The 14,235-nt window shown below is 41.8% G+C and overlaps 1 protein-coding gene across 1 annotated transcript; it reads right to left on the bottom strand.

Moving 5' to 3' along the window:
- Positions 1-7,661: 7,661 nt before the first annotated feature.
- LOC138974485 (galactoside alpha-(1,2)-fucosyltransferase 2-like) lies at positions 7,662-8,444 on the bottom strand. The gene has a single exon (XM_070347202.1). It carries the CDS (start codon positions 8,442-8,444, stop codon positions 7,677-7,679), a length of 768 nt encoding a protein of 255 aa, XP_070203303.1. The 3' UTR covers positions 7,662-7,676.
- Between the last annotated feature and the right edge of the window lie 5,791 nt (positions 8,445-14,235).

Here is a 14,235-nt window from a genome sequence, read left to right as displayed (position 1 = left end):
AAAGTCAAATCAATCATGTATCTGGAACGTGTTGTTTGTTTAGCTAGCTTGTGTATTGTGTGTGTTATTTTATTCCTACTGCAGCTGGTGTCGAATGTATGAGGCAGGTTTTGTGTCAATTTTGAGCGGGACCTTGACACAAAGTGCTGAATTTCAGCAATGACTTGAGGGATTACTTTAAAACTTTCAAAATATTTGCCTATATACACACGGGACGTACTTCAAATACAATTTAGGATAGTTCCAAAAGTATGTTCACAAATTGATAAGGCTTCAATTCTGTATTTAGCTAGAGTGTGTAATCTACCTGTGTAAACCACACGTTTCATAGTTTCTAATAAGTGCGCTCTGATACTCTGCTTCGATAAAGACTATATAAACATCATGCTGAGATTAAACTGATAATTGAAACTAGTTTATTCCACTTCCTGTGTGCCAGGGGGACTATGAGTGAATATCCCCTGCATTCTTAAAATCATCATTACTCATGATGTTATTTCTTCACAGACAAACTCGAAAATTCACAGCATCAATGCTGATAAAAGTTTACTTTTATTTCATCACACATGTTTTCATAAAATACTTTATTTTTAAGTTATTTTGTGACATGGTCACAAACGAGTGTCATTGATAGTCACAAACCACGTGTATCGTTGCCTGACTGTGAATCTTCATTATCACAATAAAACAAGCCTTCCTCTTCACTGTCTATGTCTTTTTGGATCCCATCAAACATTTTAAGACTATAGTATCTCCCAAAATACACCCCTACCGAATGAACATGATGATGTGCTCGTGGCCACCGTTCTTGTAAACAAGCGAACATTGACTGTCATAAGATTGTGTCCAAATACAGGGAAAAACAATTGCTTTTATGGACAAAGGGAAGCAACACACACAAATTCATTCAATTCTCTTTCAGAGGCAACAATTAGGATGATGACTTAGCTCCCTTTAGTTGGGAACAGATGACAGCATCATACATTAACCACGTCACACACACAGGGTTCGGCACATCATAATGCGGAATGTAGCCCGGGCTTGACACGGGCATTTTGCTTGTGTATATTTGAAAACATACACAGGCTTTCGCAAGTATTTGTGGCAATATGTATGCTGTTATGCAACATGCAAGGAATAGTTTGCAAAAAAAGCTACCATAATGTTGATTCCTTGTATTTATCAAAGCGGTGGGATGGTCTTATCTCATGTAAAAGTATGGTTGTATTTGAGATAGTGAACAAGATAGCAATGAAATGGTACTCAATGATTTTGGTTTTATTTTGTTTGTCATAAAAAAATCACCAAATAATTTTGGTGAATACATTTTCATTGTTTTTTGTTTTTTTAAATTTTGTTTAGGACTTAATTAACAAAAATATTGTAAAACCTTCATTTGCGTCACCAGCCAAAATCTATCACAAAGAGCAGAAAAGAGTTTTCAATAAGAGAACATGGCCTTTTGTTTCCTGACATTTTATACGGCGAAGTGAACTCTTGCCTCATAAAAGAGCACTTTTTACTGTGTCAGTGGGCCACCTTGTTTCTCGTTCAGACCGTTGGACTGTTCTGACTGTTATGCCCTACAGCTATCCACTGAAAATATAGTCATCCAGTAGATACCTTGGTTTAATTGTCATTGTTATCTTGTTTTTGTTCCTCTAACCTACAGTCTCTTGTTTCTATGTGGAGATAGTGAGCCCTAACGCTTACACGGAAAGGGCTGTGCATTAAAGATGACAAATACATTACACACAACAAAGGCACGAGTTTGACCTGCATATTCACAAAACTGCTTCAGGGGCCTGGTAGAGGAAACACATGTTATTAATTTTAACAGGACATCATGAAGACCTAATTATCGCCAGCTCACCAAGAAATACAACACTACACTGAAATACAATTAGGTATATACTTTGGGGGAATATAATTTGTTCTCGCTCACATGTATTGTTGTCACGCGCTTTGAACTTCTGATAAGGCGCTTTATAAATGCCCGTTATTATTATTATTAGTATAGAGCTGGCAAAATATCTCTCTAAAAACAACACGTGTCAGGCAAACCACAAAAGGGCAAAAGTAGCTTCTCTTGTAGTCTCACTGCAAACATGCCTAACACTGAGTTAAGAATTTATCTTATGCGCGTGACGTGTTAGTTGTTACTGCGCAGAAATTTTGAATACTTTGCCCGGTTTTTTTTGTAATTCTTTTTTTAATTCATTGTCTAATGAATTTTACGCTGTTTCAACAATATATTTCATAATCGGGGGTCGACACACCAGCTGAAGGTTTGAAATTATGCAGTAGCCACACTCCTCCGAGTTAAAGCCTGAAGGTTATCTACAGGACCTAGAGCACAACAAATAACCCTAGACAAAAGGTGACTTATAGACAGCAATAAATACAGGCAATATCAGGGCATTTGCAATGGATACATTATATGTCATAGATGGATTTAGCGTGCCACTTGCAAGTGTGATTTGAACAAGCAGCAATTGTCTCAGTCAATTTGAGTTCAGCAAGTATTTTCATAGAAGGAGTGCATTAAGTTCAGTTTGTGCATTATTGTTCAACAACATTTTTGGTCATTAGGTCAACTAATGCGACTGTTATATGTTATCTCCAAAGTGTCCAAACAACCCCTCAAAAATTGTCCATGACACGAACGTTTTCCTGTATGTATTACACGGTGGAAATTAGGATTTTAGAGTTTAGAAAGGATTTAGGTTTTAGCTATAGTCGTAAATAGTATATATGGAATTCAGTTAATAGTAACGAGTTGTATAGTGAGATTGAAGAATAAATTTAGCAGCAAAAGGGTCACCTATAGGACAGGACAGATAAGTTCCAAGTTAAGTAATATTGTAGATACGGATTAAAGCCAACAATGCCAAAGTCTGTTGAAGATAAGAAGTTATGAAGAACGTTATGACAGATTCGGGTAACAAGAGATAGACTAGCAACGGACACTTTGGAGATAACAGTCATATAACAGGCGCATCACATAATAATTATGACTTAATGTCACAATTGCTGACACAAATGCTTTGTGACAGATTTTGTGTTTACTCCTGTCTTCAGATAACCCAACAAGACAACGTCTGGAGGGTTTACATCCGGTGTCACGAACTGAAAACTCTGCCTGAACAATTCTTCTCATTGCGGTAAATGCGCATGGGCTAACATGGGGAGATTAATCAGGTCGTGAACAACCTAATCCTAATCCTAATCCTAACCCTAACCCATGGTAATTCGTTCGGTCAAAGGGTCGCATTTTGTAAGTCCAAGATTGGCGCATGCGCATTGACCGCAATGAGAAGTTCAGCAGATGTTTCAGTTCGTGACACCGGCGCGAATGGCTCAGTGATAAGCTTGTCACTGTAGAGTGAATCTCCAAATGTGGAGTATGTTTAAAACATCGTAACATTTTTTTGGCGTGGCATTTTGTGAGGGAGTTTCACCCTTTACTAAACTGGAACGGAATCCCATTATTCGGACTAAACAAAAGACAGCTTGGTTAAAATGTTGAACTTCATGGAAAAGCTGAAAAACATGCGGTCGAGATAATGCCGCCTCCACGTTTTTTAAAACATAAACAGGGCTCGAATAAGACTATCACAAAACTCAAAGTCGCAAGTAAGTCCTCAACAATATTATATAACGGTAATCTTGAGTTTGGTAGTTTTTAAAATCTACATTTTACACACACACACACACACACACACACACACACACACACACACACACACACACACACACACACATACACACACACATACACACACACACACACACACACACACACGCGCGCGCGCGCGCACACACACACACGCACACACACTCGCGCGCGCGCACGCACGCACGCACGCATGCACGCACGTTCACAAACAAAAACACACACGCACAGCACGCACACTGACACACACGCACGCACGCACACACACACACACACACACACACAAACACACACTACCCTCGCGCGCACGCACACACACACACACACACACACACACACACACACACTACCCTTGCGCGCACGCACGCACGCCCACACACACACACACACATACACACACACACTCACACACGCAAACATACATTCACACACATGTACGCACACGCACGCACACACACAAACACACTCACACACACACACACACACACACACACACACACACACACACACACACACACACACACACATACCACACATATATATTTTTGTTTGAGTACAGATTATAGATGTAGCTGTCTTTATCTAAATGAGTTAGTGTTATGAATGATTGCGGGGGTGCAAAGATGTACTCAATGTCAGCGGTTTCGGCAAATAATTCGTCAGACACACACAAACTGTGTAAAATATGGTATACAAATTTGGACATATCTAAACATGCTTTTGGTACAAAGTATCAACGAATCTAACGATTGTGTGGTCATGTATAGCAAAAAACATGTTGTCTTCTCATGACAGCAATGTTAAACACGTGAGAACAATATTGCTTCAAGGTCTTTTTACATGCCAGCAATGCTAAACACGTGAGTACAATATTGCTTGGTCTTTTTACATGACAGCAATGTTAAACACGTGAGTACAATATTGCTTGGTCTTTTTACATGCCAGCAATGCTAAACACGTGAGTACAATATTGCTTGGTCTTTTTACATGACAGCAATGTTAAACACGTGAGTACACTATTGCTTGGTCTTTTTACATGCCAGCAATGTTAAACACGTGAGTACAATATTGCTTGGTCTTTTTACATGCCAGCAATGCTAAACACGTGAGTACAATATTGCTTCAAGGTCTTTTTACATGCCAGCAATGCTAAACACGTGAGTACAATATTGCTTGGTCTTTTTACATGACAGCAATGTTAAACACGTGAGTACAATATTGCTTGGTCTTTTTACATGACAGCAATGTTAAACACGTGAGTACAATATTGCTTCAAGGTCTTTTTACCTGACAGCAATGTTAAACACGTGAGTACACTATTGCTTGGTCTTTTTACATGACAGCAATGTTAAACACGTGAGTACAATATTGCTTGGTCTTTTTACATGACAGCAATGTTAAACACGTGAGTACAATATTGCTTGGTCTTTTTACATGACAGCAATGTTAAACACGTGAGTACAATATTGCTTGGTCTTTTTACATGACAGCAATGTTAAACACGTGAGTACAATCAATCAATCATCAATCAATATGAGGCTTATATCGCGCGTATTCCGTGGGTACAGTTCTAAGCGCAGGGATTTTTTATTTTTTATTTCTTTATTTTTTTTATGCAATTTATATCGCGCACATATTCAAGGCGCAGGGATTTATTTATGCCGTGTGAGATGGAATGTTTTACACAATACATCACGCATTCACATCGGCCAGCAGATCGCAGCCATTTCGGCGCATATCCTACTTTTCACGGCCTATTATTCCAAGTCACACGGGTATTTGGTGGACATTTTTAGCTATGCCTATACAATTTTGCCAGGAAAGACCCTTTTGTCAATCGTGGGATCTTTAACGTGCACCCCCAATGTAGTGTACACGAAGGGACCTCGGTTTTTCGTCTCATCCGAAAGACTAGCACTTGAACCCACCACCTAGGTTAGGAAAGGGGGGAGAAAATAGCGGCCTGACCCAGGGTCGAACACGCAACCTCTCGATCTCGAGCGCAAGTGCGTTACCACTCGGCCACCCAGTCCCTAATATTGCTTGGTCTTTTTACATGACAGCAATGTTAAACACGTGAGTACAATATTGCTTGGTCTTTTCACATGACAGCAATTTATTTCAGTGCTCAAAGAAATGTTCGGGATCTATCTTTACACGTTCAACTTACATTGCCGAATAACAGTATTTCTTTTACCCATTATGTTATCTATGTAGTTAACTTCCTTTGGAATACATACACGTTTTCTCAATTTGTCTTGTAACTTTATTGTTAACACACTGATACAGATAGCACACGTGTACGTACGTACACTTACGTCACTGTATTCTTCTTCTTCTTCTTCTTCTGCGTTCGTGGGCTGAAACTCCCACGTACACTCGTGGGGATTTTGCACGAGTGGAATTTTACGTGTATGACCGTTTTTTACCCCGCCATTTAGGCAGCCATACGCCGTTTTCGGAGGAAGCATGCTGGGTATTTTCGTGTTTCTATAACCCACCGAACTCTGACATGGATTACAGGATCTTTTTCGTGCGCACTCGGTCTTGTGCTTGCGTGTACACACGGGGGTGTTCGGACACCGAGGAGAGTCTGCACACAAAGTTGACTCTGAGAAATAAATCTCTCGCCGAACGTGGGGACGAACTCACGCTGACAGCGGCCAACTGGATACAAATCCAGCGCGCTACCGACTGAGCTACATCCCCGCCCTGACTGAGCTACATCCCCGCCCTGACTGAGCTACATCCCCGCCCTGACTGAGCTACATCCCCGCCCTGACTGAGCTACATCCCCGCCCCGACTGAGCTACATCCCCGCCCTGTATTCAATTACAACCCACTATAAAGCGGAATCACAACACACACATTCAAACGTTTTTAGGGGAAATTCTTGGTCTGTTTTATTTTGAGGTTGTTGTCATATCATATGGAGTTTTTGGAGCTGTTGTATGTTTTAGTGTGATTTCTGAGACTGAAAAGGAGAGAAGAGAGCGCTGTGGCAATTTGTTTAGTTTTGATTTTGACCCCTACCTTGTTCTTACGTCTCCCAGATAAACATGCAATTGCTAAACATTGTGAGTGATACACACTTTGAAGACAAAATGAAACAGTTTGTAGGTGATTATCTTTGTTGTATGATTAGTTCATTCATATAAATGTCGCAGCACAAAAGACACGATATGTATAATCTTTTGCCTGAAGCTATGATATGTGTATGCCCTCCTAGGAAGGTTTCTGCCAGTTATCTCTCTGAGGTTTTGGGTGCTTAGAGAGTACCGTGCCCCTTGCGGGGGCATAAAACATCGAGGTCACAAGCAGGGTCAAGGGGAAGGTCGGCTGGGCGGACAGGAGTATGACGGGTTACTAGTGCCAAAACCTGGTGTTACTCATTATCACGTGATAATTACTAATTAACGCTGTCAGTTACTGTTTTCATCTGTTAGTTACTAAGTTTCACGGGAAAATTACAGATTTTTAGTTTTGGCACTAGCAATCCGTCAGGAAGTGAGCCAAAGCTAAAAATTAGTAATTAACAGGTGAAAGTTAGTAATTTGTCCGGAAAAATTAGTAATTTTCCCGGGAAAATTTAGTAATTAACACGTGAAAATGGTAATTATCATTATGAGGTTTTGGCACAAGAAAGCCGTCATACAGGAGACTACAATAGGAAGGTTTCTGCCAGTTATCTCTCTTTGAGATTTTGGGTGCTTAGAGAGAACCGTGCCCCTTGCGGGGGCATAAAACATCGAGGTCACAAGCAGGGTCAAGGGGAAGGTCGCTGGGCGGACAGGAGACTATTGAAAAAGAGCCGCGTGCAGTTTCTCCCGACAGTGTAATTCTTCATGTAGACAGGAGTGCTTGAATTGAAAAATCCTACCCGTCAGGAGAATGTTCTTGGGATCGCCACACGATGGTTATACAGATACCCACCCGGAAAGTACCTGTGTTAGGAAACGTTACCCGTCAAGGGACTGTTCAGGGGATCGCCACATGGAACTCATAAAGGCACCCACCCTGGGTAGATATATTCCCTACCATCCGGATGAAAGACACCCCCGATAAAAGTTCCGTTGACAATGAAATCCTTCATGTACACGGTGGTACCAGGATTTAAAAACCCTACCCACCAAGAAAAAGTTCCGAAGGTGATGATCGTGTGGTCCATGGAAGACAAGACACTCATGTCCACAGCAGGGGAATGTCCTGTCAAGTAATGCACGTGGTAACCGCTAGGAACGTTGTCCTTGCACCACTGCAGGCTGTTGCTGCCCACCACGAAGACACAGTCAGGGTAGCGGCTGCGGAAGAACGCCATGGATCTGTTGAGGTACTCGGGAGACACCTGGGGGTAGCCCAGTTTGATGTTACGCTCGCTGGCCATGTCTCCACGACGCACGTGCACGCCTATCAGAGTGGAGGTGTTGTGCTTCTGTCTGAGTTCCTGCACCACGTGTGAAGACTCGTTGCGAATCTCGTCAGTAAAGGTCAAAGATTTGCGAATCTCTGGTTTGTGATGTTCGAAGTATTTGTATGACTGCAGGAAATATCCTATGGTAAAATCCTGGCTCGAATTCAAGTGGGACAGCTTTGCTTCAAACTTGCAGCAGGATGCTTCATGGGCACGGGTGGAGTTTTTGCAGCGTTCTTCCAACCTGGACGAATATGCTGTGGTTTGGTTAAAATTCTTCAGTGCGAAAGGTAAGTGTTTGCTTCCTAAGAAGACGGGTATTCTCTGGAGGGTCAAGGCCAAGCCTAAAGTGCTCATGTATTCAAATAGTTCGTTGCCAATCTGACCAGTGAAGTGAACGCAAACCACTCTTGTGATGTTGTTGGAAGTGTCTCTTACTATTGATGTTGGGTCCGTCCGCAAAGATTCAAGCGACAACGGTAATGGTACGAACAATGATGATGATCGTGATTTTGGTGTTGATAGTGTTTGCGATGAAGCTTGTGATAGTGATGGAGATTGTGATGGTGATCGAGATTGTGATGGTAATACAAGCAATAATAATGCTTGTGATGATTTTTGTGATTGTGATGACTGTGTTGATGTTTGGGATGGTGATTGTGGAGGAGATGAATGTGATAATATACGTGAATGTGGTGATGGTGATGGTGATGGCGATGGTGATGGTGATGGCGATGGTGATGGTGATGGCGATAGTGATGGCGATGGTGATGGTGATGGTGATAGTGATGGTGATGGCGATGGCGATGGCGATGGCGATGGTGATGGTGATGGTGATGGTGATGGTGATGGTGATGGCGATGGCGATGGTGATGGTGATGGCGATGGTGATGGTGATGGTGATGGCGATGGCGATGGTGATGGTGATGGTGATGGTGATGGTGATGGCGATGGTGATGGTGATGGTGATGGCGATGGTGATGGTGATGGCGATGGCGATGGTGATGGTGATGGTGATGGCGATGGCGATGGTGATGGTGATGGCGATGGCGATGGTGATGGTGATGGTGATGGTGATGGCGATGGCGATGGTGATGGTGATGGTGATGGCGATGGCGATGGTGATGGTGATGGTGATGGTGATGGCGATGGTGATGGTGATGGCGATGGCGATGGCGATGGCGATGGTGATGGTGATGGCGATGGCGATGGTGATGGTGATGGTGATGGTGATGGCGATGGTGATGGTGATGGCGATGGTGATGGTGATGGTGATGGCGATGGCGATGGTGATGGTGATGGTGATGGTGATGGTGATGGTGATGGCGATGGTGATGGTGATGGCGATGGCGATGGCGATGGCGATGGTGATGGTGATGGTGATGGTGATGGCGATGGCGGTGGTGATGGCGATGGCGATGGCGATGGTGATGGTGATGGTGATGGGAATGGTGATGGTGATGGTGATGGTGATGGGAATGGTGATGGTGATGGTGATGGTGATGGGAATGGTGATGGTGATGGTGATGGGGATGGTGATGGTGATGGTGATGGCGATGGCGATGGTGATGGTGATGACGATGATGATGGTGATAGTGATGGCGATGGTGATGGTGATGGTGATGGCGATGGCGATGGTGATGGTGATGGCGATGGTGATGGTGATGGTGATGGCGATGGTGATGGTGATGGCGATGGTGATGGTGATGGTGATGGTGATGGCGATGGCGATGTGGAGAAGCGAGGCCAATATTCGGTGTGGGCTGATGCTGACGTTGTCATAAGTCGTATGTTCAGAAGCAAGTACATGTTTAACACAAGACTGGCAACACACACAGCCACAACAAGGCCTGCAACACAAAATGAAAAAAAACAGGAGAGTTAGGCTGATTGATCTGCAGGCGATTGTTCTTTTTTAATATTGTCTTATATATATACACCCTCCAGAAGAAAAATTGATGGAGACGATGCTGCTGGTTTTTGAAAGATTGATGTTTTTTTTCATTGGTGTGAGCTTACGAAAGGAGCTTTGACAGCCAGATTTTCCCTCTTGAGTTTTTTTGGTGCGTTTGCTATAAATATAACTTTTCATCTGGTAATTTCCATACAACAGATACTTTCAAAATATGGTGGTAATGAAGCTGGCGTGTGTATTGCGTGTACATTAGTCGCTAATGATGAAAGTAATACAAGAATATATAATATACTAATATCATGAAGTATATGATGCGATAAATGGGCTTAACTGTAATAATTTTGAGATGCCATGATTAGTTCACTGTTATCTGCAAACACGGTGAACATGGCCAGAACGAGACTGTTTGTGTGTGTGTGTGTGTGTGTGTGTGTGTGTGTGTGTGTGTGTGTGTGTGTGTGTGTGCGTGCGTGCGTGCGTGTGTGTGTGTGTGTGTGTGTGTGTGTGTGTGTGTGTGTGTGTGTGTGTGTGTGTGTGTGTGTGTGTGTAATAAAATAATATACGGAAAGTAAAAAGTAGCGAAAAATGAGAAAAAGGTATGGTGGCAGAATGTCGCCTTTACCGACAACAACTAAAGAAACAAAGAGTTACAAAGAACGGAGGAGAGAAATAAGGAAGATAAACAAAGTATCACTCAAAACAAAAAGGCGAGCAATGAAGATGAAACAGTGCGTCTAGGTAGGGTACAGTGGCAGAATGCCGCATTTACCAACGATCACTAAAGAAATACAGGTTTAAAGAGAAAGTAGGAAAGAAGTAAGGTAAATAAAGCGAAACATTGGAACACACGAAGATTGAGGATCAAAGAAACACAGTACCAACAACGTCAGACAGAGCTCTCTGGACAAGAAACCTAGCAAAAACTAGAAAATCGTCGATAATCAAACGCGTAAAACTGTTAAAGAAACGAGCAATACCTCGTAATAGAGCAACAATAGAAGATAGGTAAGTGAAAACATGAAACCCACCAAGATTACGAAATGGATCACTTGTATACAAGTAAGATAATAAAGACACTTACTTTTAATGTTTCGATGTCTCATTTTTGTCAGAAGAGAAAGAGGCTTGACGGACAGTGCAAATGTATTCCAGAGTTGGTGCCTTTTTTCACGAACTTCCCTCTCATATGTACTCACTTTCTGATACAGTCAAAAGCACTGATAAAGTATTTCCATCCACACATCCTACACGATTATTTTAAGTCGTGCTGACTGTTTGAAGCTGAAGCGATCAAAGTACTTCAATTATGTATCGACTATTGAGATGGTTCTTACATTCGACCCTAAATGTATTAGTGAAGAAAACTACTACCACCAAGTGTGTGTGTGTGTGTGTGTGTGTGTGTGTGTGTGTGTGTGTGTGTGTGTGCGTGTGTGTGTGTGTATGTGTGTGTGTGTGTGTGCGTGTGTGTGTGTGTGTGTGTGTGTGTGTGTGTGTGTGTGTGTGTGTGTGTGTGTGTGTGTGTGTGTGTGTGTGTATCTATGGGCTCTCTGAGGGTCAGACCAATGACTATCATTGTGCAGATAACGCTTCTTCGTGTGACCTTTTCGCTTCAAGCAGATAAGGCCAAACAGATTTGAGAGGACGGCAAACACTACCCGACCAGGATGTTGTGTACACTTCAATAATGTTCAGTTGACAAAGCCTTCATCTATTGTAAAGCATCATACTAACCATCATAGATTTCTAAACAACAACGTGACCGTGGGGATATTAACAAAGTTAAAAAAAATAAAAGAATTCTTTACTCACCGATACAAGGACAGCACAATACAATGCGGATTTTGGCTTATGAAAGGTTCCTCAGGATCACGAACAGATAAACACAAAGGGCAACAACAAGCAAAAAAAACACGGAACGAACAAGGTTTGAAAAGAAGCTGGAGGGGAAACACAAAATGGAAGGAACTCTGGGAACACTAAAGGGAAGGAACTCTAGGAACGGAGAGAAATCACAGGGGAGAGAAGTGGCCTTTATGGATTTGCCATTGCCTTGACATAAAATGAATCTTACTTATGGATACCACAATTCCTAAAATTTAACATAATATGAATAAGCGATATCAAAACATGTGGTCAACCTGTCAGCATGAAGCTAAAAGATCGACTCTAAAATACCATCGAGACTACTAGAGTCAGGCTAGCCGAAATCAGTAAACCGAGACGGATCGAGCTTGTCTCGGCGAAGATCCTATTAGAACAAACCTATTTTCTTTCATTCTGATCACATTTTTAAGGTATCCTTTACATATCTATAGATTGTTGGATACAGGAATAAGTGAGGAAGACAATGCAATAATGTTGAGTCTGTACGTGAAAAATCGATTTTCATGACAAGTGTAATGACGCAATTTACTAATGTATTTTTATACTTCAAAACTGAATGCCTTTATTTGTGAAAATTGACGGTAGGTTCCGTCAGCCTGACCTCGTCGTTCCCTGTGTATGTTATGTTTCGCATGCACTGATTAGACTATCAAATCGTGTGTGCCCCAGATACTCAGACCTGCACTGTTGTAGCAATAACATTGGGACAGTCCCTTTCCCCCCTCCCCTCTCTCCCTTTTCCTTCCTCCACCCTCGCAAGAAGGGTTAGTGCGGTGAGAATTCGCCTGGAAGGGAGAACTCATTATGTAGTTTTGGTATAGAGCAAGTTGAATTGCCTGCAGCGTGTCTGTTCGCATGACGTCATTCCCTTGTTACGTCATCAATCGTTGCTTTGCTTGTGTCTTCCCCGCAAGCGGCTGAACATTTTGAAATGAGCGAAGTCTAATTAGTGTTTGTCTGTGCACTTAAAAGATCTCTGGGTCGAGAGATTTGTGAACGATATACATTATTTGTCAATGTTCCAACAACATACCTTTCTTGTTTTTTGATAATGAGGTGACTCGATCTGTCAGTGGGAAGTTGGTCAGCAGTAGACGATGTAGACGATGTTCGGAAATAACATAATATAGCTATTCTGATGGACACGTGGGTGAATTCGGGGGCTGTGATTGGATGGTCTCTTCCGATCATCAAAGCATAATGCTACGGAAGTCGGCCATTTTTGCCAATATCCAAAAGCATATTGGCAAAAATGGCCGACTTTCTTATCTCGTAACTCCACACTAAATACCCCACTTCCCCTCTGAAGTATTGATGTACAACCCATGGCACTAACATTCATGTAGTCGTTTATAACTGAGGTTGAACAATTCGCTTCATGACGAGACAAGTATAAATGCCATTCACCCAAACTGAAAACTTCGCGGCTGTCGATTGCGCGTGTTGTACGGATTAGCTGTTGTCTTCTCCTTCCCTTGTTGCATCCTAGTTCTTCAGTTGTTTCTAGTTTTCCGTTGATGTTGTGTTTTGGTCTTCTTCATAAGTAGTCTTGTTCAAAATTAAAACAAGTCGCGTAAGGCGAAAATACAACATTTAGTCAAGTAGCTGTCGAACTCACAGAATGAAACAGAATGCAATGCAATTTTTCAGCAAGACCGTATACTCGTAGCATCGTCAGTCCACCGCTCATGACAAAGGCAGTGAAATTGACAAGAAGAGCGGGGTAGTAGTTGCGCTGAGAAGGATAGCACGCTTTTCTGTACCTCTCTTCGTTTTAACTTTCTGAGCGTGTTTTTAATCCAAACATATCATATCTATATGTTTTTGGAATCAGGAACCGACAAGGAATAAGATGAAAGTGTTTTTAAATTGATTTCGACAATTTAATTTTGATAATAATTTTTATATTTTTAATTTTCAGAGCTTGTTTTTAATCCAAATAAAACATATTTATATGTTTTTGGAATCAGAAAATGATGGAAAATAAGATGAACGTAAATTTGAATCGTTTTATAAAAAACTTTTTTTTTCTCACAATTTTCAGATTTTTAATGACCAAAGTCATCAAATAATTTTTAAGCCACCAAGCTGAAATGCAATACCGAAGTCCGGGCTTCGTCGAAGATTACTTGACCAAAATTTCAACCAATTTGGTTGAAAAATGAGAGCGTGACAGTGCCGCCTCAACTTTCACGAAAAGCCGGATATGACATCACCAAAGACATTTATCAAAAAAATGAAAAAAACGTTCGGGGATATCAATCCCAGGAACTCTCATGTCAAATTTCATAAAGATCGGTCCAGTAGTTTGGTCTGAATCGCTCTACACGCACGCACACACGCACG

Source organism: Littorina saxatilis, linkage group LG8 (assembly GCF_037325665.1).
Source record: "Littorina saxatilis isolate snail1 linkage group LG8, US_GU_Lsax_2.0, whole genome shotgun sequence".
Taxonomy (NCBI): Eukaryota; Metazoa; Mollusca; class Gastropoda; order Littorinimorpha; family Littorinidae; genus Littorina; species Littorina saxatilis.
Note: the sequence above shows the minus strand (reverse complement) of the source record. Positions and strands in the feature narration are given on the sequence as shown.